The 27,150-nt window shown below is 41.8% G+C and overlaps 1 protein-coding gene across 1 annotated transcript in view; it reads left to right on the top strand.

Annotated features, from left to right (window-relative positions):
* The first annotated feature begins 582 nt into the window (after positions 1–582).
* EPAS1 (endothelial PAS domain protein 1) overlaps positions 583–27,150 on the top strand; it is a 79,921-nt gene continuing 53,353 nt past the window's right edge. The window contains exon 1 of the mRNA XM_030035999.2: positions 583–895. Coding sequence (XP_029891859.1) covers positions 870–895 — 26 coding nt within the window. The 5' untranslated portion in view covers positions 583–869. The remainder of the gene's footprint in view (positions 896–27,150) is intronic.

A 27,150-nucleotide genomic window follows, 5' to 3' on the forward strand; every position in this document is an offset into this window, starting at 1 on the left:
GCGCGTCGGCCCAAAGCTCGCGCTGTCGTTCCTGTGGGTGCCAGTCGTACTTTTTTTTTTTTTTAACTTATTTTTTTTAAACAGCCCCCTGCTTCGGGCCGAATGGGGCGCCCCAAGGGGCGAAGGCACGGCCGCTCCCCCGTTTGCTAAGCAGGGACCTGTGCCGGAGGGGCGCCGGGGCCCGCGGTTGCGCCGCGGCCGCGGGGCAGGTGCCGCGCCGCCCCCCGCCGCTGGGACCGCACCGGCGGGGCGCGCTAGGAGCTACCGGGGTAAAACGCCTTGTGGGGGAGAAAGAAATGGAGTAAGTTAAACCACCGAAAAGAAATAAAACGGTGGCGGAGGTAAAGGGTGGGGCGCGGGCGGACCCCGAAACAGAAGAAGACAGGAGAGGTGGGGCAAGGGGGGCGGGGGCGGCCGCGCGACACCCGCGGGCCGGCAGGAGGGAGGCGGTGGGTGCCGGGGGCGGGGAGGCCGGGGAGCGGCGGCGGCGCTCCGCGGCCCCCATTGGCGGGCGCAGCGGCGGGCGGGGCGGGCCGGGGGGGGGGGAGGAGGGGCGGCCCTGCCCCCGCGGCCGGCGGCGGCCCGAGGTTTAAAGTGAGAACTTTCTGCGGGCGGTGCCCAGCCGCACAGCCCGCCGCCGCGCCGCTCCTGCCCCGCAGCCGCCGCCGCCTTCTCCCCCGGGCGGGCCGTACAATCCTCGGCAGTGTCCTGAGACTGTACGCCCGCCTCGGGGGCGACCTGGCCGAACCGGACCCCGGCCGGCCGGCCGCCCGCCCGTCGCCGCCCGCGGAGCTCCCGCGTCCCGCCGGGCAGGTGCTGAGCCCGCCCCGGCCCGAGAGGCGGCGCAGGAGCCGGTAGCTGCCGCCGCGATGACAACTGACAAGGAGAAGAAAAGGTGAGCGGGGCCGCGGGCGAGACTCCGGGCTGCTCGGGCCGCTTCGTCCTCCTCCTCCGGCTCCCCCCTCCCCCCGAGGCAGTGCCGTCCCGCGTGGGGCCGCGACGGGACTCCCCGCGGGCAGGGGCCGAGGGCGGCACTGCCGGCGGGACGGCGCGGCCTCGCCTCCCGCCGCCGCGGCTCCTTTGCGAGGGTTCCGGAGCCTTTGCAGGGACCCGCAGCGCCTGCGGCGGGAGTTAGTTCGCCCAGCCCCGGCTGGGGCTGGCGCGGGGCGGGCGGGGCGGGCAGCGCCGGCCTCCCCCGCCGTGGGAAGAGCGGCGCCCGTCCGCGCCAAGCCGGGAGCTCCTGCCCGGGGAGCTGCCCCCGCCGGGTGGCCAGCAGCGCCCTGGGAGCCGCCGCCGCGGGAAGCGACCCCTGCCCCTGTGACGCGTCCCGAGCGGCCGCCGCCACCCGGAGCGAAGGCGGCCGCTCGGCCCCGGCTGTGGCCGGCGGCGGCTACGGGCGGGCGGGCAGGTGCACCTGGCGGGCGCGGGCGGCTGCTCCCCCCGGCCAGCCCGCCAGTGCGGGGTCCGCCGCTCCTGTGGGATGACTTTAATGCACGTTGTGGCAGGGCTCATTCACTTAGTATCTACTAGCGCTTAGTTATTAAGAAGTTATTTTTCAGTTGAGGATGGGTGTTTTAAAGGTAGCACCCTTAGCAAAAAGGGTTTCACAATTAAAGTCGTGTGGATGTAAGCGACAGGCTGTGTAAACGCTTACGAACTGTATAAAACCAATAAGTTTCGACCCATCCCCGCTCCAGCCCAAGGAGCTGGCCGCGTTATGCGGGGACTTGCATCTCGTGCGGTTCGCAAAGTTCCTCAGCTGTCAGCGAGTTTTCCTCGAGGGCCGCGAGCTCGAGGAGTGCGCCTCGCTGGGCGCTGCTGTTTGCGGAGGACATAAAGCCAGACGTTTCCATGTTGCCATAACGAACCTTGCAAAGGGAATAAAATTAACTTATTGGTTTGTTGTAGTTGCATCAAAGAGTATATTTTCCTGTTGGTTCTTGAAGTTGAACGTCAAAATAAAACTCATGATTCCTAACACAGAAGTTACAGGTAGAGATTAAGAAGAGTCTACCCGTGGCTGCAAGCCTATAAACAAATCCTGTGGATGAGTGAGGGTGCTGACATGGTGAAGGCTAAGCAAGTGAATGAAGATCCACAAAGTTTCACAACAGGGTATTTATTCAGTCTGTTTTGTACAGCAGGCAGTTACAAGGCTGAGTCTATTATTGGCTCAGGTTGCTGTTCTGACTATAGATTGTGTTCGTAAACGATGTGATTTACAGACTAAGAATTTTATCTTGTTATTTGTCATGTGTACTTTCCGGTTGATGATACGCTAAACTTTAAACACTGGGTTTTGGTTTGTATAATAGCTCCTTTTTTATTGAGTCACCCTATGACGATGTAATAGGGGAAGTATTGTAGTAGTATAAACTATACATTTTCCAAGTAACTAGCCTCAGTTTATCAAACGCTAATATATTAAGGTTACACAATTGCCTCAAGTGTATTTTGTTCTAGGTATCAGTCTTCTGTGCAGGGTATAAAATATGGGTATGTTTTGTGTCATCTTGTGTTGGGCAAGAGAGTAAAAAATTATAGTGCAGTACGATGTAGTTATAAAAATGTGTTATAGCAGTTTATAGGAATGAGAAGAATAAAATAGTGTACCTATTGAAGATACACTGCATTCATTGTATCATCTCTTTTTAATGAGGCACCCTTAATCTCTTCAGTTTTAACCTCTTATTTTCAAACACAGTGAGGGATTGAGCACTGTCTAATCTTGCAGGACAGCATGCTGAAGTGCTTTGTGTAAATACTCTTCAGATACAACATAGAAACTTCACAGGACTAAAGTTTGAACGCTAATCCCAACGCTGTCACTGATTTTATGTAAATCTAGTGATATTCCAGTGACAATTGTCTGTCTCTCTCAGAAGTAGGCTAATTGTTATCTGGTTCATGGGGTGGTTGTGTAAATTAATGTTTGTGGAAGAACTGGGAAAGTGTCAGATGAAGGATTTAAGGTAGCTTGCTTGTGCCTCTCTCTCTGTGCACGTATTGACGTCCCTACTGGGGACATACCCTATGTAGCCTACTGAAGCAAGTTTTTTCTATAAAATTTTCCAATACTATTATAGAATAGATTTATTGCTTGGAGTTCAACAGTTGTATTATTTGGTTGATCTCTATCCAGATATGCAGCTAGGAACTTTAACCTGACTCGCTAATAGCATTTATAAATCAATTTCAGGGAGAAAAGGTGGTGGGGGTAATCTGGTTTAGGACATTTGCAGGCAGCTCTGGAACATATGTTTAGAGGAGCAGTTCTGTTACTGTTAAACAGATGCTCTATGGAAGATAATCTTTGATTCTTTTAATGGTCCATTTAAAGTTGAAGAGCATCCTCAGGTTCTCGTTGGAAGCTGTGTCTGTCAATAGAAAAATGCAGTTGCTTCCTTTGGAACACATGTTCTAACACTTTCAGTAGGCTGATCTCCCGCATTTAAAGTTAGTCTGAGTTGAGATCTATATGATTATTATTTTAACTTAATTAAAAAAAATAATTATTGTCTACACAGTCTTAAATATGAAGTCTGATGTTTCCTAGAATGCCAGTAATTAGAAGCTGGGAAAAGGAGGAGTAAAAGGGTAAAAAATATTTTAGCAAAATAATAAAAGCTAAGGAAAAAATATCTGTGATCATTGTGCAGTATAATGACAATTAGTAGATAGGTCCCAATTTAATCAGGGCAGTCTTGTAGAATATCTTGGTGTGTTTTATAATTATTTAGTCATCATGTGTTTTTAATTATTTGAGGGACATAGTTATTTTGTTAGGAATGCATGGTGTGTTAAATGGACTGTTCTGGATGGACAACAGCGTATGTTTGAGTAAGGTTTGAAACCAGGCTCAGGATAAATCAGGTACCACCGAGTAGGATGCATCATTTGGCTTCACCTTTTCAATTGTGTTGTTTGGGGATTTTTGTGTTTGTTTTCCAGTTGTATGAAAAATAAACCAATTTTGCAGCTCTGTATAATTATACAGTACTGTTTTGTGACCCTAAAGATGTAACATTGTATAAATCTGTTTAACTTCTTCTGGTCCAGGTAGTAAACAAACGGGTTTCCTCCCAGTTATTGACTAGGTAACCGACTGCTTTTAATTACCCTTTCACTGTGGGCTTTATTAGATGTTGAGCCCCTCTAATGAGACACTTTGTGCCTTAGTTTTCACTGACCTCTACTTCAGGAGAGTGATTCTGCCAAGCTGAGGTCACTCTTGGCCGCTCCTCTTCAGGATGAGGAAACGGTCCTGACAGCACTGCTCTCCAGAGCTCAGGTAGTTGCTCACTCTTAATGGATATAATTCGGATGCCGGGAAATGTGAGCGTTTGGATCTGCCAAGGTGTTAAACTGCAGATTTCAGGAAACGTACAGTCTCAGTTTTGTTCTACCCGGTATGCTTTCTGTTTTGAGGTATGTCACTATTGTCAGGTGTACTGCCTTTTGCCTGTTATACTGTGACAGTGGTGAATTAGATGATCTTGTCCATCCACTTGCCAATGCAGGTTGTTACTTACATTCTTGTAAACCTCACTTTGTGTACTTCAGCTGATGGAGCTTTGAACACTTTCCTTTGCAGACTATTGCATAGATTACTTGACTTCATAAAAAAATTGTTCAAGTTTTGTTACTGCTCAACATCTCCCACATGCATAGCCCATGTATTTAATTTACTCCTGTTTGCTTCTATGTTAACATCAATTTTTCTTATTTGGAGTTATCAAAAAGAAATGTAATATCCTGAATTCATGATGAACAATTTGTCGAAATTGGCTGTTTAGCACATGTTTATGGTACATTAACATTAAGCAGCTTGGACTTACATTTCAGCACCAAAAATGCAGGCACTTCATAGCTTGCAGGTCTTCTTGAATGACTCTGGCCACTCATACTCATCGTACTTTGATTTTGCCCCTTCTAGTTTCTGCATTCACTGCCCTTTCTGTATTTATACAGGTGTGGAAAGGGCTTTTCTACTGGAGGGTGGCCCAAGGGCACATGAATGAGGAACGACAGGCTGCATGCTTGCCTCGATGTCTCCCTTTGCCTGCAATGGCAGGTGGCAGAGGTTGGGCTGAGCTCTGACTTGGTGTTCTGGCCTACTTGGGAAAGCTTGACTTCTGCTCAACTGCTGTGGCTTCACCTCTCTACAGCCCAAGTGTTTGAGCTTGATGAGGGCTGAATGGCTTTCACTGTGGGAGCGGTGTGCAATGCAAGTGCTTCCTGGTGTGTACCGTCTTCCCGAAGTTACCTGGGCTTCCAAGGATTTGTGCTTGCAGGGGTGCCACAAGGGCTGGCTCTGCTCCTGTTTAGCACTTAGCCCAAGAGCAAGTTAAAAATATAACAGCCCTTAGTATACAGCACCTTTCTATGACATGTCCTTTTCACTTCACCTTCTGATGTCGGTCATCTTCTGTCACATTTATCCTGTGTGGGTCACTGGGAACATCTTGCATATTGGAGGTTCTCTGCTAATAGGAGTTTTGGTAATATGCTGCTAATTTAGGAGACACATCATGAGTATCAAAAATGGGTCTTTCTGCCTGTCTATAATGTTTTTTGTTATGGTGGATTCATAAATGTTAAGTATTTTTGTTTTCAGGTTCCAAGTAGGAGCTTCTGTTAGGTATGGTGAGGACAGAACTTTTCAAGTATTGAATGTTTTTGCTATTATTTTTCATAATGGATAACCTTTATAAAACTAAGAACTGGGATAAACATTAGCATAAGGAAATGAGCAGTACAAAGGCAGGTTGTATTTAAAAATAATTTGGATATATGGAATGGTTTTATTACTCTAAAGCTATTTGTGAAATGCTATTCTGTTAATTACTCCAGTATTCATAGTGTCATGTATATCTTAGTGGTTATGAATACTTTTACTCCTAGTAGCTGGTACAATGTTGACAGAACCCTTCTCTTAAATTAAGCAAAAGTGCAAGTATGGTTATTATGCAGCTGGCAGTTTTTTTCTCATTTATCATTCTTGTGCTTCATTTACTTAAAACACAATATCATAAAGTAGTTATCTGCTGAGGATAAAACCTTGACTGCTTATAGAAGAAAAAATAACTGCTTTCTTAAATTTATAAGGCTACTTTTCGTGAAGACTATTTCTGAAGTATGTAAAATGGGAAACTGTATTTTAGTCTGCATTTGGGAAGTAGATTAAGGAAGTGCAGTAGGCCAATTGGCTGATAAATAACTAATGTTCCAAAGTAACTCTCATTTAATTATGCTCTTTACTTCTTGATCTCAAATCTAATTACAATTTCGGTTCTTTTCTCTGTGACTTTATTTAGGTCTAGAAAATTTCGCTGAAACAAAATCTACCATAATAAATTCTGATTAAATGGGCATATTTAGGTCTTAAAACAGTTAGACTTGTAATTTAATTTACTTGACTATTATTACAAAGAGTTTGAAGTTGGATAAGGTATCCATGATACTTCTCTGTCCATTGTATTATATGACACAGCAAATATTCAATATCCCGTTCTATAGAAACTCATCAAGTGTTTTGCCAGGCAAGAAGCAAAGTTGCTTTAGTTGAATTTTTATGTCTGATCTTCAGTCAAAGAGGTACCCTGGTCTTGACCCTTCCTCTGTGTGCTAATATGTGGAATCAGCAGTTTTCTTTGATTAGGGGAATGTTTAGGGTGTTGCCTCCAAAAAGATTGTCTGAAAAATTCAGAAACTTTGCAAATGCTTTATGTTAGCGTGTGTGTGTGCGATTAATACCGGCTTGTTGCAGCTTTATGAACAAGTTCTGTGCATCTGGGCAGGAGGAAAAAAGACTTTCTTATTTTGTTTCTGCTCTCAAGTGGGACAAACCCAGGATAATATGGCTCCTTAGCGTTTTTCATTCCTAATGCAAATATGTTGAACCATCCCCCAAGTTACAAATGCTTCATCATTCTGCTGTGTATGCATTCATATAGTGATCTGCTTTTAAGCAAACATTAAGTAGCATATGTTTTAATCTCGAGTATTTGTTATTTGTAGAACCAAACTGACTGTTTTCCAAAAAGTTCTCAACAACTTATTGGTGTTTCCAGCAAGATACAGGAGAAGTAAACGCATCTCTACAAATGTGTCTTGCCCGTGCCTGGCTACCTCACCAGACCCTACTTGTTGAGGCCTGTCCCTAAATCCCAGCTGTGACCTACATGAATGAAAACCCCAGGCCAGAATGCAGACAGGCTGTAAAGCAGGATTGTGATGGAGAGAACAACCGGGCTGTGGCCATTTACAGGATTTGGCTGGGATTTGTTTGGTTGTTTTTTTTAGTATATCATCAGTAAGCTTAAGAGTTATTGCCCTGCTGTGATCTTAAGATAACTCACAGCAACTAATACGTATCCTCAGCTATTTTTTCCCAACCAGGTGTAGTGGTGCTTAGGTCACCATTTGCTCTATAAACGCAGTGTTCATTTTACAGTGTACCAAGATGAAGGTGAGGTTAACAGAACGAAGATTTCCCCACGAGTATCTGCTTCAGTCCTTCAGATCTGTAAAATGGAGGATGTATTTATGAAATAGGTGGTGGGCAGGTGATGCTATTTCTTATTGATCTGGGCTGGTGTCAAACCTACCTTAAGTTTCTCTGAATTAAATAAAAGACTTCCTGCTGGGTGTTCTCATGCTGGCGTGGCTGTTAGCTCTTTCTTGCTGTGGGGAGGGTTGCACTGGTGACCAATATATCCCCTGAGATGCCGTTTCTCACCTGCCATGCTGCCATGTCCACGACCAGTTTAATATCTTAGCTGTTTTGTTGCTTTTGGCATGGGGCCTGTCCCTGAAAGCCACAGTGATGGGGGACATGGGGTGATGGTGAGCACCTGTCCTTGGGTCCCATGCTCTAGTAGGTTGCCTTACTCTTTTTTTTCTGCAGAAAAGCCATGAGTGCCGAGTCCTACAGTGCGCTTTCTTGTCTGCCTCAATTTTTTTTCCAAAAATCACTCATTCCCTGTTGCTTTCACCTCCTTCTCCGCAGTCCCGGCAGAACAGAAAGCTGGAGCGCTACAGCATCCCTTTAAATTTAGATGTGAAATACTGCGTACGTTCAACTACTTTTACAAATAACATTTTGGAGCTAGAAGAGTGTGAGCAGTCTGACCCCTTCTTTTTGTTTCAGGAAATTGTGTTTTCTAAGGAGAGACTAAAATTAGAAGGGAAATAGGGAGGGTTGTGTGGTGGGTTTTATTTTTTGTTGGTTTTTTGTTTTTTTTAAACTGAGCAACTCTCTTAATGGATGAATCATGTGGGTGTAACTTATGGCACTTGATAGCAAGCAGTCTGTCTGAAGGTGCATGTGTAATAAGATTACCAGGATCATTTTAGAAACTGTTTGGAACTACTAAAATGTGAACTTAATCTATTGGAAATATTTGTTACTCATTATCTAATGTATCAAAATACATTTGGTTAGAGTTAAGCAAACGAAGGTAAGATATAAGGTGCAAGTTTTGAACAACGGGTTACTGAGCATTGGAAGAGCTGCAGATGCAGTTGGTGGAGTGAATATTTTCTGTAAAAATAAATATTTTCTTGGAAAATAATCTTCCAGAGCACAAGGGAAACAAGAGCTAGCGTTAGACTAAAGTGAAGGGATGGGATCGAGAAATTGTCAAACATTTGGAGAGTGAAATGTTTTAGATTTGGCTTCATTTTAATAAACTTTCTGAATTCCTGTGTTGCATTACATTGTTAATTTAAAACAGGATGTTTTAAATTTCATTTGAATGAGACTTAAGTAATCTTTAGTCTCTTTTTAATGTGAAGATTTTTTTTTTCTTTCTTTTCTGGTGTTTCACTCAATTTTTTTTTTTTTTTTCCCAGATCATCTTTGTTTTACTGAAAGCCACAGGAAACATACATGAACATGGTTTGGTGGCTTGACCTCAGTCAAGTTCCTGTCTTCCCTTCAGGAAGACTCTAAGTTTATCTGCTAAACCAAAATATTAAGTATTCCTTTTACACTACTGGTGAAGTCCTCATCGCTTGAGGCCTTGAAATCAAAACAGTCCCAGTCTTTCAAAAATTGCAATTGCTTAAACAAGTTATGAGATCTGATGAAAATATTTAGTTGTCTTTGGATTGGGTTAGGCAGGAAGCGTGACTCAGCGATGACAAAGGTCTTCTCTGGCTTTGGTTATGTGAACAGCTTTTTAAAGACAGTAGTGTAATTGAAGATATAGCAGTAAAGGCCCTCCTTACCCCCTGGCCCACATCACTGACTCCTGATATGACAAACAAGAAAGTAAAAATGTGGAAGAGATGAGAACAGCATGTTGCAGAATTTCTAACTTGGTTGTTCTCAAAGGACTGATAATTTCAGAGTCACGTTCTTGAAAACCTGCCTGCGTATGGCAAGAGATAGAAATGTTTGCCTTTCCCAGGAAAGCTATTGCTTTAAGTAACAGATATAATAATATCTTGAAATATAGTGATCCCAGGTGATACCCACCTTTGGCCTAGTACATAAGGGTTTTTTTACGTAGTCAGCTTCTGAGCCCCTTAGTATATATTATTTAATACACAGATGGTGATTTGCTGAATGGCTTCAGTTTAAGAAGCTAATCCAGTGGCCTGAATAAGTTGCATGAAATCTAAAAAATGTGCCCTATTGCTCTTCTTTTCTTAAAAGGGAAAGCTGTTGCTAATTTATAGTGTCAGAGGCCTTATGAACTTTTTAAAACCTTAGCATGGGAAAAATCCATTAAGAGCTGAAAATTTTGGTGCAAGTCATCTAATAGTGTTCAAAAGTTACTGTAGAGTATTTTTCCTTTAAGATACATTCATGTGCTTGTAAGATAAATATTTGCTTAGGTAATAACCTGAAGGAACTATGAAGTGGGATGGTTATTAGGCAGTTTTTATAAAGGTAGTGGAAGTCCTTTAAAGAACATTCCTTGTATTTTGTTTCAGTCATTAGCATATCTAAGGTCTTTACTACCATAAAAAGCTACTTAAACTCTTGGTATCACAATTGTCATTTGCACTTGCATTTGTATGATAAACTACAAAGCAACCCTATTCAGTCATTGTGTTTGGGACATTTTCGTGGCTGGTGTTGGTCATGGAGCCCTGTCAATTCATTCACAATTGTATCACCCTCTCTGCCAGTAAATTCTTGGTGTTATTTGGTACTTGTTGTCACAGTACTTCAAAGATCTTTGTGACATTAACAAACACACACACTCCCCCCACCCCTCTCTGTAAATGGGGAATGTTGCTAGGAATGTGCCAAACTTTTAGCCGTCATGCAAATTGTATCCAAAACTTGTTGCAAATACCAGAATATCTTCTGAGATTGTATGCACTGTTGTGCCTCTTTAGATTTTTATATGCTGTTATTATGAAATAACATACTTATCAGCTGATGGCAATGACAGTATCTTCAGACTCTTAGGTAATTATGGAGACTATTGACTTAAAACTGATATGAAGCTTGCCTAGAACAAAAATGTTTTTTGAATGATCTATGGAATGGCAGCATCATACATAGATGCGTGAGAAGAAATTCAACATTAAGTGGCTTTACCATGCCACAACTCCTTAGGCAGTATTTCTCTGGAATACAATCCCAGTGACCAATTATAGCTGTATTCCACTCCAGGATTTTTTGTAAGGATTCAGTTGCTGCCAGTGTGTTTCATAACCTGTGAGAGAAGATTGGAATTTGGTGGAAAAGCTTCTGGTATTTTTCCTGTAGAACTTTTGCCAGGTGATTCTTCTGGAAAGGCTGCATTTGCCCAGTTCTCTGAAGGGAAGAGCCTTTGGGAATGGCCTCTGCATGTTAGCCTCACCAGGAAGGAAGAGAGCTGTATTTGGCAGAGCAGCAGGGCTTTGCTTACCACTGGCTCTAGCTGTCCCTGGGTTTTCCCATCCCTCCTTAAGGGGAACTTCACAAAGGAAATTGATGACGAATGTAGCTCTTAGTTTACTTCTTTCAGTGTATCCCCATATTGACCCAGGCGACCCGTTTCCTGTCGTCCTTTAAGCTGACTCTCTTACATCGGGGAATGCAGAGTTGGAATTTGCCAAATTTTGCACGTGAGATGGGTGACCTTCACTTGCAGTGGAGGAAACCAATACCCTTCTAGCCAAGATGATGATGCCTGGTCTTAACAAAATAGCATTACTTACGTTTTTAAGAAAAGGTAGACATTTGGGGGGACTGACCCCCTTTATTGCTTAATGCAGCGCTTTTACGTGCGTGATTTGGAGGAAGATTGTTCGTTTGATGGAATGTATCTTGGTTCAACTGCAGGGAGGCTGTTTATGTGCCGCAGCTCTAAGATTATCAGTTACTGTTAATAATTCCAGTTCTTGGTTTTCCCTCTGGAAATGATTTGATGGATGTGTTTATTGTCATTACTAATCAGGGGGACGTTTTTATAGGAACATCCTTTCTGTGCTCAAGTTGTCTTAATGCTGCTACTGGCTTTTATATAACAGCAAATGTATGTTTTTGTTTTTATGTTCCCAATGATTCACAAAAGGGGACTATCCCGTTTGCTTAGGCATGTGCTGGCTTGAAAATGAAATAGAAGCAAGTGCAGATATCTTGAGGGAAACTTAATGCTGGTGTTTCGAAACACCCATTATTTCCCATTTAAGAAAAATTAACCCCCCAACACTACTTTTGTTTGTTAGCCATGCGCCTGGCCCGAACAAAGCCTCTTTGGCATGGGGATCTGGGCCAAAGTGCAGCGAAGCTGAATAAAATCACGTTTTGGATTCTGTCTCTTGAGCTTGTTCGCTGCTCTCAGTAGAGCTGGCTGTGAAAGCCGCGTCTGGTTGCTGACCTGGCTGCTGAACAGCAGCTTCAGCAAGTGGTTCTGTCCTCTGCAGCTGCTTCTTCTGTCACCTTTCCCCTCTGCACCCTCTCTGAAAGCACTTCTCGCTCGGCCCCAGCTCTTTGTCCTGCTGGGGACTGGAGGCGTTGGGTTGGTAACATAGCCTGGACGGGGTAGCTGAGCTCTGCCATTATCCTCGCTCCCCGGTCTGGAAAATTGGGATGTTAGTATATCCTTCCTTCCACCCTTTGTGTGTCTTATTTATTTAGACTGTAAACTTTTAAAAGTATGGACTTTCTATGCTTAACACAATGCTGTAGTGATATTGGCAAGAAGCTTGTGATAAACCGAACTTGAAAATGCTTAAACAGGGGGCTGTCAAATGGAAGGAGTTTGGTTATCTCTTGCTCTTCTTACATTGCCTGGTTAATTGCTTTCTTTACTGCACTGCTCCATATTATCCCTCAATATGTAGGTTACACCCATGTGCTGGCAGGTGACCTACACCTTCATTTGCTTCACCTTTGAATTTGGCCCTTGTATTGTATAAGATCCATGTGCAATTTAGAGGCCCCGGGCAATTGAGGAGATGGGGTGGTGGTGGCAGGGGATTGCAACACCCTGGAAGTGTCTGGGAGATCATAAAACCCCTTATTCTTTCAGATTTCATCATGAAGCAGGCAAGTGAGCAACCCATGGGGCAACAAGAACAAAAAGGAGGGTTTGACCATCACACTAAATCTGGTCTTTTCTGTAGATGGGGAGTTCAGTAGGGTTTCAGCCAGCAATCATTTTCTCTCAGTTTCTTTGAACTGAGAGCTGTTAAGGAAGGAAAGGAGCGCTGAATTACAGGGTTAATCTGACATGGCTTTAGAGGTTAGCATAAGACCACATAGACTGAAGCCTGTGGATCTTCATTCATGTTAAGGCTTCTCCTGTGTATGGGTGGCAGGGCAGGCCTGAAGAGGGAGCAGGCACGTTCTGCAGTATAAAGAAAAGACATTGAGAAAAGCCTAACATTTTATGCAGGCTTTTAGCGGCAGCTTTGCATACTGTATAAGCAGGCCCTGAAGAAGATAATGTAAGAAGCCATGTTATCTGTATAGCACTGCTCCTTTCCCTTTGCCTGCCAAATCTTAGGACAACATCCCCCATCCCCCAAACCTAAATACCACCATAAACATGGTGTAACTAAATTCCAGCTTCTCTAAAGGCAGGCGTGAAGCAATGAACCACAGTGACTAGCACTATTGCTTTCTGACTTTTTTTATAAATTTATTTCAAAGGAGGTGGATGACAGCAAATGGTGCATATTCAAAAAGTAGTGACTTTTCAGTGTTCTTCCAAGCTGGGGAATAAAATGAGCAGAGAGCAAAGTCTGCATTGCAGTTCACAGTAAGGATTTCAGGTGCAGTGATGGCTAATGTGGAGCAGAGGTCCACCTAAAGACAGAGCTGAAAGGGGAAGGGTGTCTGCAGCCTGACCTGTTAGAACCTTTAAGAAGCAATCATGCCAACATGAGGTCACTATAGAGCGTTCCTTCAGAGGGAGTCGATGTGATGAGTACAGTGCAAGCATTAAATGATTTCCTGTTTTATTGCATTTTGAGTAGGTTACAGTTGTGGAATGAGCCTACCGAGCCATTTGTACATTGAGCTGTGTGCTCCTGTTGGTTGGGTTTCTTAGTTTCCATTTGTACCTTAATTAACAGATTGAGTGTTCTGGCTTTTGTACCAAAATAACTCCAGCTCCAAAATCTTTGAAGTCTGATAGTATGTCTAGAAGTTCTGTCAAAATGGGGTTCAGTTCCTGCCTGAGACCTCTGGGTACTGCTTTGTGAAAATACCTTTGAGGAAAATATGATATAAACTTTGTGTAGTGTGAACCTTTACCCCTCTTAAAAGGGAATTTCATGATCATTCCACTTGGGTTCTACTTCTGTTAGCTGGTGGATTAAGCAAACGAGATGGTCAAACAGTAAGGTATGAGGAAAGCAGAGCAAGTATCTGTTCTTGTACTGTTACTTGTGTAGCAAGTCAGTTCTGATTTACAAAGCTGTAAGAAGGAAATACTTGATGAGCGAATCTATTTCGGTACACTGTTTTGAAAGTACTTAGTTTGCTCACATACCAGGAGTTGTTGTAGGACATACAGTGAAGCTCTGGAATATGAAATTACTGTACTGAAGGAAAATAAAGAGAAGGCCTCAAGCTAGAGATATACTAGCTATTGAGAGTGAAAACATCTCCCCCTCCACCCTGGAGAAAGTAAATGCTTTATTGCTTGTGGTGGTAGGTATATTCTAGTTTGTAGTAGCTGAATATGAATTGCATATGGGAAGTTTGGAGAAGGATTTTGGCAGGGTAAGCTACTGGGAAATGCAGTCATCAAAAGAAATTTTAATAGAAGATTGACTTTTTAATAGAAGATGAGACAGTGATGAGAAGAACTATCCTCTTCTAGCTTGTTTTCTTAAAGAATCAAGGCTTACCGTGTTACAGTGTGTCTCTGTCTCCATTCCTGACAGAGCTATAAAGATCTCAAGGATATTGAATTCCTGGGAATAGGTGCTCAGAAACAGTGTTGTAATCACTTCAGGGAAAGGCTGCAGCACAAGCGCGTTCCCCTGTAGAGACCAGAGGCTTCCGATGGCTGGAGAAGTCACAGGTGTCCCCACAGAGGCAGTAACTCCAGCCAGTTCCATGCTTGCAGCTCTCTGTGCCACAGGTACCAGGGTCCAACAGGAGTCTGCAGAGCCTGGAGAAACGTGGGTTTGCTAGTGGCCTTGCTCGCACAACAGCTTGTTGCTTTCGTAGCACGGTTTGCTAGTTAACCCTTGTGGCATTTTAAAAACTCACTGCGAGATATTTGCCTTGCTATTTGGTAGAAATAGATACAGATAAAATGTTTTTCCTTACTCTGGGCGTTTTCCGAGTGTTTCAGTGTTCTTAGACCTTACTGGTTTTGGATGAAGAAACTGCCATGCAACTATGATTAATACTAACACTTGATACTGTGAGGTGTTTTATACTGGCCATATTAAAACCACCAGTGTATGCTTGACTTGGGCCCTGAGAAGTGCAGCTGGACTTCTTTCTGCTGGACTGGATTTGCTGTCTTCAGCTGGAGAAACAACTGCACTTCTGAACAGCTATAACTCTGGATCTGGCTGTAGAAAAGTCTATTTTGGTTGGAGAGGTCCAACTGTGTGTGCGTTTGGTGTTGGTTGTCAGGTTCATGATTAATTTGGGGCATTGTTATACCAGCAGTAACAATGAAGGCATTGTCACCACTAATATTTTCACTTTCCTGTGCTGCTGCGGTGCTTGTTTAATTATTTTTGCAAAAGCGGTAGGTTATGGGAACCTTTTCATGTGCAAACTGTGGGGAACACGGGAATCTCTTGTTAAGAGTTGTGTATGTTTGTCGTTCCCATAAGTGATGGTAATGATAAGAACTTTTAAAATTGGTTCATTGGTGTTGGTAATCGATATCTACTGGAGATCTATGATACTTCTCAGAATCACTTCCCCCAGTCAAGGCAGTACTACTGTTTGGGTTTTGTTTGTATTATGTATTTGCTGGAAGGAGAGCGCTATTGTGTGCTTTTTGAGGGCGATTACAAACATAAAATAGATTCTCTTGAGAATGCTTTGTCTACACTCATCACAATTGGTAATTGTTTTGTGTTGTGTAAGACTTTGCATGCTGTGCTGCTTATTTGGCAGTGTGTGTGTGTGTGTGAACCTCAAAATGGATTCCCACCTCCAACCTTTTATCATTGATGTTTTAAAGGTGAATCCTAGAACAAGGCATAAAACTTCTCTGAACTCCTGTATTGCTAGATGATGAATGTTTGCCAGATTAAGACCAATTTCTTCAGCCATTTTAGAAACAAAGTTTGTTGCGTTTTAATGGATGCCTTTTCCAAGTAGGACCTGGATGAGGTAGTTCTCAAAAATGCAACAAACCCCAATTACTTTCTGCATGGAAGCAGATTAAAATAGTATAGTTGTGTGCGAGGTGGGTGTGATCTTTTTGCGCCAAGTCCATTTGCAGTGGTCATTCCAAAATGCCAAGGGAAAAGGAATCCATAGTCCTCACATATCCTATTAGCACAGTGCTTTGAGGTAGAGATGGGCAAGATGCATGGAAAAAATGAGGCTTCTTCCAAACGTATTCTTTATAGGTCACTTATTGTAGTTGAAATTACAGGGAGCGTAAGAACAAGTGGTCTATTAGCAAAGCCATGAAAACAAACCGTTTGCCACTTCTAACAAATGTTGGACAAAAATATGCTCTAAATTTTAAAAATAAGTGAAGACTTGGCAAAAAATAAGACCCAGGTTTATCTGCATTTCATCAGGTACATGGCGTCCTGGAACGTGGCCCACTGGCAAAAACATGGGGAGTGTTATCCTTTGCAGCACTGGGAATGTTCTCTGCTGAATCTGGCGCCAATGACCGAGCTTTGCTTGTTAGCTGAAGTTCACACAGACTCCTTGCCAGGCCTGCCCAGAATGCTGTCTCCTCTGACTTCCTGTGGTCTTGCATAATATTTCCTTGCTTCTTGTATAACTGCGGCTTGATCTGGTCACTGCCCAGTTTATACAGTTGACTTTTTAAAAGGCCAGTCCTGCAAACGTGCGGCTGAGCCATGTCAGTGGCAAGAGGCGTCCTGGTGGTGACGCTGATGGAAGCACCCTTCCACAGGGAAACTGCCAGTGCCGGCAGCGGGGGCGTATGGCGATGCCGACATGTCTGAAGGCAATAAAGTTGACTGCCGCAGCCTTGTGACGAGATAAGCAGGAGGCACGGCTTTGGATTGACTGTGCCTTTGAAATATGTGCTGCTGTTGCACTAATTTCTGTAACAAATATAGACATTAATTAAGGGGGGGGGGGGCAGCACCACAGGCGGTGTTTCAATGAATAAGCACATTTTCAGAGCACTGTGAAATTCTCATTATTGTTAGTAGTCACTCAGTTAAAAGTCCTTATGTTTGCCTTCACAATGTGCTCCAAATATCCCAAGTATTAATTTTAAGACAAGGATAGCAAGTCAAGGTATTTAAGAAAATAGTCTTTTCATTCTACTGATTATTTTTTTTTAATGCTTCCACACAAGTTGTTCCTGCAATTGTCTGCTGATAAAATAGGCATTAATTCTGCTTTACGGTTGAAGCAAGTGTATTTATTAATGTTTAGCATTTATTAGCCTGGATTATTTGTATATATGTTTTGGAAGTGAATTTTGTAGCAGTTTGTGCCATGTCGCTCTGCATTTATACTGATTATTTTTTAAATATTTGTGTTTGCACATGTATGTATACATATAACACTGCATGTAATTACAGAGCTTTGTCATTTTCAGAAAGGCAGTTGTCTAACATGACACTTTCTAGGACCTTCTTTTAAATGCAGTGTTCAAACTGTTACTCATGTTCTTTGGCAACCCCACTCCTGGCGTGATTTTGAAAAGCTGAAGAGCAAAGATTACAAAATAGTCACTGCAGTGTGTTTGTAAACTTACTCAATAGACTTTACTGATATGTGTGTTACAGTTCTCAGATTTGGTATGATCTTCCAGTTAAATGCTATCTGCTGTGAAGAAACAGAAAATCATTTTAAGAGAAAACATTAGAATTTACTTAGTCACCACAGTTGTGTGAGGTTTTGTTTAAATAGTCTTGTTCCATCATCTCTTCCATGAATCCAGGTTATCCAGTTGTCATAGTAACTTTGACATCAACAAGTTCATGCTGCCTACACATGACTTCTTGCAACACTGTCTATTAATCTGGTTAATTTAATGGACAATACACTTTTACTGGTTAATGTGTGTTATGAGGCAGCCTTTCTGGCCATTTAAAAGTGGTTTATTGCCTTGTATTCTTAGGATTAATATTTTAATGACTACAGTCTAGCTAATATAATGCTTGGAGAATTGTCAAAGTAATATAGTGGTGATACTACTGACATCTAGCAGGCCATTTTATAGTATTGTGGATACCAACATTTCTGGGGTGTGTGTATTAAATATACTGCATTTTTGGCAGACGGATGCAAAGCCAGAGTGCCTAGTATGGCTTGACCATACAGCTCTAGGAGCATGGATGCCACATAAACCAGGTTCACCTCGACATGTTTTTGCCGGTGATGGAGAAAGCCACTTTATGTGCTAGTACCAAGCTTGCTTCTCACTGATGGGTTTGAAGTCCTGGATAAGCCATACATATATGAATTGCTTGGTAGAAGCAGACTGATGCTGGATTGGCCCTAAGATTAAGGAAGAAGCATAAGAGTTACAAAAGACGTTGTGTTGAGCATCACTTAGCCAGCTAGAGAACACAGTTCACAGTCAATAGAGAGGGATTTCCCCTCTAAATGGAAGCAGTTAGAAATTTTAGGACCCAACAATCTGTTTCTTTTAAAAAAGTGTTTGTCCCTTCTGTGTAAACCATCTGAGCAGTTTTAAAAGATTTCCGAAAAAATGTTTTGACTTACAAAGTCACAGAGCTGTAAATTTGCTCAGCATATAGAATAATGAGGTTTAGAAACTCTTATTCAAAATAGATGGGCTGAGCCTTAAGACATGTATCAGCAATGTTAGAGGGGCACACGTGCTGTCTGAATCCAAATGTAGCAGCCACGTGTTGGAGTGGTCCACAGTCACATGGGCACGTTCTTCCTGCTTTTCTTTTTTCCTTTTCTTTCTTCTTTGATTATTTAGAAATGTGCAAATGGGTGCTGTGGAAGATTTAAGCGTTTAATCCTCAGCTGCACAGGCAGACATATATTCGCTGCCTTCAGTGGGAGTTTTGTCTGAATAAACAGCTCGGGATTGTGCACTTGTATACATGTCTAAATATGGACCTCGGTCAAGTAAACAAGCGTGTAGCTGTACGCAGTAATCTATTTGTGAAGCTGGGGAGCACCCTGCATCGCTTGTGTGGCTGAGTACATGGCCATGTCTCAAGCTTCATGCAAGCTCGTGTTAAGGATGCTGATCACCAATCCACATGTGTCTTGCCACAGGAGGGGAGCAAGAGATATCTCTGAGGGGTATAGCAGTCTCCGTCACTTGGCTTTTGGTGTGGTGAGATACCGCTCTCCTTTGAAGGATGTGTTAGGGCAGATACACACTGTCAAAATGCCTGTGCTCACAGATAAAGGCAGAAGGGAGCAGCTTGCCTAACTGGGTGTTTTCAGCCCTACGTGCCTGCCCCTTCCTGAAGCTGAAGATCTTGCTCAGTGTTTCTCAGGCTGAACTTTTACAGGAGCAAGAATAAACTTCTTATCTAAGGAAGAGACTGTGTAAAGACTAACTGGAAATGCCAGAAACAGGGTTATGCTTGCTGTGCTAAAGAGCAGTGGAGCATTTTTCATGAACTGTGTTCTGCAGCTGGCAAAGTGGGCAACATCTGTAACCTCTTCATATGTGTTATGCAGAGGGGAATGGGACATACTCCTGACTTTATTTAGATACTCCTCATATGGGTATTGCAGTTGAGAAAGAGTTGCTGATATTTATTTTATTTTCTTCCTGTCATTTCAATTTTTTTAAAGAAACTTGCCCAGAGGCTGTAGCCTGTCAGCAGGGAAAGTCAAACTTGTGATGTCACGGCAAAAAGCGCCATATCTCATGCAATATTGTGACTTGTATGCTGTAATTAGGGAGCTGTGCTGGGAATGAGGGAATGCTGTAGGTATATAACAACAATTTTATTGTATACTATAAAATCCGGTCTCACTAAGTACTGAGGACCTCAGGAGTTTTGGAACAGCTTCTCCTACTGTCTGAAGTAGTAATTCAGTACACTTAGCCTCTTAGAGGATAGGTCTAATAACAACAATTAGTACATTTATATGTTTAACTATGCTTAAAAAGCTTAAATGGATGCGGTTTGAAAAAGTGAAATGAAAGAACTGTAAAATTAACATTAAAAACCCAGTATATGCTACGGTGAGGAAGTATAGTCCTAGCCATAATACAAAACATAGAGATCTGAAAAGCTCTCTGGTTGTCAGATCTGCCAGATCAAGCAGAAGTGAATAGTAAATGTTACCGTCGCTTATGGTGCATTGGTTTTTGTTTGCATTTTTCAAAGTGTTAGGGAATGATACGAGGGGGTGGGTGGAATAAAAATTATGAAAATACACCTTTTTGAAATGTCAGCACAGAAGTCCCAGAAAGAACGATGACATCTTGCAGTTTTCACACTTCAATTTCTCTAAACAGCAAACACAATGAATTGTGGAACAGAGTTTCCTTCAATAAGTAAGGATGGGAACATTTTTGAAACAAAAGCTTAATGGATCTTTAACAGAGGACAAGAGGTATACTTTTCTTTTGCTGGTGCTAGTGCTCCTGCAGGCTTGGTGAGGTTGTCTTTTGGGTGGAGGTGGCCTATGCAGCACCAATGCTGCCTGGGGACAGGGAAGGGACAAGGGGGCTCTGCCCTTTCTGTGCAACCCGGTTCACTAGCATGAATTTCTCCTGAGGAGACTGCTGTAGGTTTCCTGCTACATGGGAGGGCTGGCAGGACAGGACCATGAGCTGTGAAGAAAGCTGATGAGCAGTTTTAGCTCTGAGTGTCATGCTGGCCTACCACAGCATGTAGTTTCAAAGGGTTTTGCTGAGGCTTGGGTGTATGCAAGACTTCAGTCATCAAAAGCATCTGTAGCCACTAGAGTTTTGACTGAACCGACTTTCTTGGGGACGGTGCTCAGGTGAAGGTCTATGGACAAATGTGTGGAGGCTGGGAGAATGTTTTGGGGAAGCATCACTCTGCTTTCTGTGTCCCTCTCTAGGTGTCTGCTGATTTAAATAGGCTGATGGGAAGGTGCTGGGCTACACTAACCTCTTACCTGGCCCACCAGGGCTATTGCTGTGTATTCCTCTGTAGGCAAGGATACCCCAAGAGGGTAGAAAGGATTGAAGAAGGGGCAAACCAGCTTTACATATACTCTCTCCAAATCATCAGCAAAACCCCTTCCTGCTGATTTCAGTGGCTGTACATGCTTTTTGAGGATGTCATTGTATATGTATCATTAATATGTGTATGAATCAACTTTAGTCTGATGGCTAATAAGGGCTCTTATGAAATAAGTATTTTTGTTGCTTATGCTTCATTTGTTTTGCAGGAAAATAAACATTTGCTATAAGCAACCATAATTATTCCATACCAGTTATTCCGCCTTTTCTCCAAATGACATGTATTTTTTTTCCACAGCAAAGCAAATTTTACATACCCTTAGCACAAGTCTAGCCTTGGCCTAACACTGGGGGATTACAGAGATAAGATACTAGCCACAGCTAGCATCACGTCCTGATAAACTGGAGCATCAGTAGGGTGCAGAGTTATAGCCTTGGAAGGCAGAGAAAACAGCATTTAGGGCCCTTTGAAAGTCTTGTTTTAGGGAGTGAATAGGAGTCATGAAAAAAAAGTTTTTTGCAAGGATTATGGGGACCCTGTTGTTAACTTTTGCAGTAATTATTGAACTGCTTTCTTGTTGCTTAAAAACTGGTGCTTTCATTTGTTTGTCACTGCTCAATCAGTGGAGTGAAATACTTGGTAACAAATTGCAGCATGGCGAAATAGTAACATAGTCTATTTCAGGCAACATCTGAATACTGGAAACATCAGTAAAATGAAAGGTGAAGGTTGATGATTTAATAACAAGGTCCCCAGGACTGTGCCTTATGTATGGAAGGCAGTAATTTGCATTTGCTTCCTGTAGGGTGACTTTACTGAGGAACTGAGGACATTTAGCATATGCTGATGCTGAGACTCTTCTATACATCTGTTGTTACTTGGAAAGTTTAAAGTCTGTGGTGGAGACTTGTAAGTTGTTGCAGGAGGAGGAGTGAGGCACTGACAGACAGGAGAGCACTGGTGTAGGCAGGGAGTGATGAGGAGAGGAGATGGTGATGTGTGCTCCAAAAAGCTGTGGGAGCACTAGAGTAGCTAATGTGGTGAAATAGGCTCTGTTTAGGAGAGGGATGTTTATGTGCTAGATAGAATTGCATATACAGCAAATAGCCTTAAATATATTTTGTGGTTACTACTACTTATATACAAAGCAAAACCATAATTACAATGCTGTTCTTGTTTTTGAAACATCACTGTGCGCCAAACAAGTTGTGGATATTTGTAGGGCACGGTAATGTTAAAGATTGCCCGAGTGTGAAAAGGATAGGTTTATGGCTACCAACTATATTCACAAAACCAGCTGAAGCTAAATTCTCATTCGCATTGTGTTGTGAAGACTTTAACCTTCCAGTGTTTGACAATGGCTTCTGCAGCACCTGCATGCCCACAGCAAATGTTGCGGGCGGTGGGTGGCTGAAGATGGGGCAGCTGGTGGAGCAAGAGACTTGTGTCCTCGACTCTTCCCTGATCCTGGTCGGGCTGTGTGATATGTGCAATGGCACCATTAATGTCCCTTTGTTCTTCCCCAATGCTGTATGAACAGCTTGGGGCAGAAAAATCTCCTTAAATTGAGTTTGATGATGATGACAGTGTCTCATGAAACTCAATAGTTTCTCTTTGTTCCAGAAGGAGCTACCAGCACAATCAAAAAGGCAATTTCCAATATATTGTTTTGTTTTGTTTTTTTTTTTTTTTTTTTTGGTGGTGTGGTTTTTTTAACTGTTTCAAAAAGTTCAAGCAAAAGTGCTTGGGTTTTTTTTTATTATTATTTTATTGGTGGATCAGAGACAGTTTTAAAAGAATGAGTTCTAACTGCAATTGGGATGACAATTTCCTAGACTGTTCAGCACACTCATTCAACAGCCCTCCCTCTCCTACCAATGTTCCTGCTGTTGTTTTAAGATAAATTATAGACATGGAATAGTACACAGGTCAGATGCCTGGAGTAAGAGCCAAAGGCTTCAGCTTTGGCAGAGTGGCCAAGCTCCCACTGACTGTACGTCCCCAGAATTCCCCCAGGTTAGCCATAGGGTATTGAACTTGCTCCTCCAGTCCAGCTTGCAAAGCTCATGATCTCAAATTACTCAAATTATTCATTGGACCTCTGCTCAAAACAAAAAAAGAATGTGGGCACCCCCAAGTCCCTTTGTAACACTTAATCATTTTAATACATTAGAAAAATGTAGAAAATTAGAAAAACAATACATTGGAAAAAAATACACTATGACAAAATGTTTCTAGGTTTGCAGTAAAGGATTTGTTTTGTCATCCTTTCACAGCACATTTTAAAGAGTGTAGGAAACACTAACTTTTGCAGGCACGAGTAAAGAAACTAACTGAAAATGTGGTGATTTCATGGTTTTGCCTGCCCTGCTTATGCCCTGTTCAATACTAATGGGACTGTATGGGATGTAAATGGCCACAGCACTTTTGCTGTTACATATAAACTAAATTTGGGGAACTTTTAGTGTTTTTTATGCACAGTGAACCTCTGGGAAAGCTTCAACCTTTGACCTCTGTAGTGGGTTATGACATGGAAGAATCGTAAGAGCTTGATTTAGACTCATCTGTGGAAAGCTGGTTAAAAATATTCAACTACCATGTTCTTTCTCCTCCCCCATCTCAGTAAAGGTCCTCTTAAAATACATTCTGTGTGACTTTATTTTTATCATTACTTTGGGAGCCCCATAGCCAAGCCTACTTGTAAGGAAATGATTAAATTATATTCATGTTTGTGCTTTGAAATTGCCTTGGTGGTAGTCCAAGAAGTATTTTCTTGCTCTTCCAAATTTCCATGTGCTTTAATATTAATCTATTTTCATCAACATGACCTGCCCCAGCAGTAAAATTTGTTTGTAATTGGTTGTGTAATGATTGCTGAAGGGACATAAAAACTAAACTAAATTTATCTCAGGCTTTTAAAAAATTTATTCTAAGAAAAATGAAGTTTTTATTAGAAAATGCAGTGGTATTTGACAGTATCAGTGGATAATTTGTCACAAAACTGAATAGTCGTTAAAGAAATTATGGTGGCAGAGCTCTTTAATTTTGCTTTTACAAAGTAGAATATTCTTTCTTTGAAATGCCTTGTCACTAGCTATTAATTTTGCATTATATGTTAATAAATGTTTATGCTTGGGTTGTAGTGGCAATTTCAGACTGAGCAACCAGTAATGACATTATTTATTGCCTTTGAGAAAGACCCCTTTCATGTGGTCTGTATATCACAAACTAAAACTATCCCAAATATCTAGAATTAAAGATTTTTTTTAAATTATTTTTTTTAAGGTTAGCCCAGGCAGTCTTTGAAGCAAGCCAGAACATCTGACTGTCAGTTCAGACTTTGAAATTCTGGTTTGCTAACATGGTTTTTTTTGTTAAGTAAAGGTGAAAGTATATTTCATGCAAGAACAGAAGTGACTTTATTACTTAGAAGAACGGCTGTTGCTAATGACTATTAGTTGCATCTTTAGAGCAGTCAATAATATTTTGTTGTTTTTCTTGCAAAATTGTTTGTGATTGAAGTCATTATACTATCACTGAAATGGAAAGGCCACTGTTTGCCCAGAACAGCTGTGTAGTTACATTAGCTTCTATAAATAAGTTTATTATTTTAGATGAAAGTTATAAAGCAATCTGTTTACCTCTACTGGAGTAAATAGAATAGCTGAAAACACACCTAAAAAAAAGATGAAGAGGAGCATTGGAACAACATAACATCCTCCAAGGGTTCTTTATGCATATTTAATATTTTAATCAAACACAACTTCTCTGTGGTTTTGTGGTCTTAAGAAAAGTGGAAGGAAAGAAAGTGCTATTTCGCTCTTCAGCTGACTGAAATGTAGTAATTTCCTTGTTTAAAATATTGATTCTCCCCAATTGCCCCGAGATGTTTTTAGAGGCAAATAGAACTGAATGGGGAAAAAATATTAAATGTGAAAATATGAAAACTTCCATTAACTGTGTGGACAGAATAAAAGCATCAGCGCGCACTCTATTCTTCTTTAGAAACACATATTGGTTAGATACAGAGGTTTCAGTACCACGTATGCTGAAAATGTGGTCTAAGAGCTTTAATTTACCTTTGTCTGTCAATGTTAATGGACAGAGCAAGTGCTGGAGCTGCTTGTAAAACAAATCTGTTTTCCTTTTGTCTGCTGTGCCAGATAATGAAATAAAAGCTAAATTATCACTGATAAAAGTAATTTGCAGAAAAGCAATGATAAAAATATAACAGCAGAGCTTGCCATTAGCAGTCTAAATGGATAATGTTTGCTAGCGCTTGTAACCTACTTCTTTCCTCTGGTTTTTATTGTCTTCTCCCCCTTCCCATGCTAGCAAGGGCCTTTTCAGTAGTGGCTTAGAGCAATCAAATTATGGGTATGCTAAACCCCGGCAGGGGTAACTTTCTGAGGGATAACTACTTTTTTTTTTTTTTCCTTCTTTTTCGGTACTGCAGTATTGCCAAGTCAAAGCATGTACGCAGTTTGAAGTGTGGTTATCAGTATAATTTTATCCATCCCAACTTGAGGAATGTATCTGCTAATGATGAAAACTGAGAAAATGGTTTATCTGGTGTTTAGGTGAGACTCATACTTTCCTTTCTGTCTGTCTGTCTTTCTGTATGTCTGTGTCTTTTTCTTTTTTTTTTTTTTTAATTTAATTTTTTTAACTGTAAGATAGAGAAGTTTGAAGTCATGTCCCAGTTGCTCACAAAAACTCAGAAATGGGAAGGCAAATGTACAGAGTTCTGAGCCCCCTGTGTTTGTGCGTGTGCATGATGATTCTAATGTGTGCATATGTAAATATACACAGACATGCACAAACATTTAAATCTTAGAATTTCCTTGTAAACCAGCCTTATCTCTCTTGAAATTGAGTCATCATTTTTTAAACGCTTGGACTTCAGATTACTTTTATAATGGGAAGCCAGTGTCCAGGGTAAAACTTTAGCCGTAGGGTACTTGAAGGATGATTGGTTTCTTGTAAGAGCTGGACATGCTCATTGGTACATATGTAGTTCGTAAAAGTATTTATTTAAAGATGTTCAGCTGTGAATGACTAAATAGCAAACAACTGCTAAACTCTAGCTGCAGTACCTAAAAGTATTCTATGTTTGCAGCCTGGACGCTGCTGTACAGTGCTTGCCAGTTCGCAAATGTCAAGGACAGTTACCCTCTCACATTCCTAAATGGTTTGCCTCTGACCATCCTTCAGAAAACCTGCCCTTTCTCCAGCACTCCTTCTCCAGCTATTGCTGCCAATTGCTGTTTTGCTGTGCGGCTGCAATGGCTGTAATCCTTGGGAAGCCCAGGCCTTGTTGGTCCAGGCAATCTGGGAAGACACAAGAACACCCTCTCCTTGCCCCCAAAAATAAGACAAGGGTGCCTTGAAAGCTGGGGAAACTCTTCTCATGTGTGTGGCTGTCCAGAGTATTAGCTAGAGCACACAGTCGTGCCGGTGCTGGTCAGACAATTCCTTTATAGGTGCAGGTTTATACGATGTGCAAAGCTACTATTGTTTATTATTTTATTGTGCATGAATATCTTGATTTTTTTCATGTGTAATGTAGGAGAAAATATCACATGTATGAACTTTCTAAAGTACTTTTATCTGATAAAAAACCTTTGTGTTAATCCTGTACTTGTTATGGGTCTGTATTGTCCTGAAGTGCTTCACTACCGTGGCTGAACACTGTTGTTACAAATTTATAACTTTATAATACTTTGAGCTTTGCTTCTGTATGATGTCCATTCTGTGTCATGCTTTATTCTCTCTGCAGCTTCAAAGTGTTTAGAAAAAAAAGTGTGCTATTAAAAATGTGTTTATAGCAGAACAGATAATTAAGTTATTCTTTTGCAATACTGTTCAAATAAGTGAAAGTTGCCTTCAAAGATGCACTTTGCTATATCAGAAGAAAACCTAAATATTAGTTTACTGATGTCAACCCAAATTTATGGCAATAACCTGAAAGCATGGTGGCAGAGGTCTGCTTGCTGGTGTAGAGTAGTAGCTGTAGTCCGGCTTTTAACAGGCAGGCAGGATGTGCTGCACAAGCTGATTCTGTTCATGGCATGCTAAACACAACTTGAATGAAGTAAAACTTTGATGAGTAACATCAAAGCTGTATCACCATAACTAGATAGCAAAGCAGTGTAACGTGTTGGCACCGTGTTTACATACTGGTTAACAAAACCAGCAGAGAACAAAATGGAGTATCAAAACTGATGCTCATTTAGAAACAAAGGCCAGAATGTGAACACCAATGTACAAGTAGAAATAGGGGTAGCTCTGCTGTTTGTCATATTTGCATACATATTTGTGATCTCATAGGTATGTATGGATGTTGGATAAAATAATTTTGCTGCAGAAAATAGTCCCCTATTCCCTGATGAC

This window comes from Aquila chrysaetos, chromosome 13, assembly GCF_900496995.4.
Source record: "Aquila chrysaetos chrysaetos chromosome 13, bAquChr1.4, whole genome shotgun sequence".
In the NCBI taxonomy this organism is placed as follows: domain Eukaryota; kingdom Metazoa; phylum Chordata; class Aves; order Accipitriformes; family Accipitridae; genus Aquila; species Aquila chrysaetos.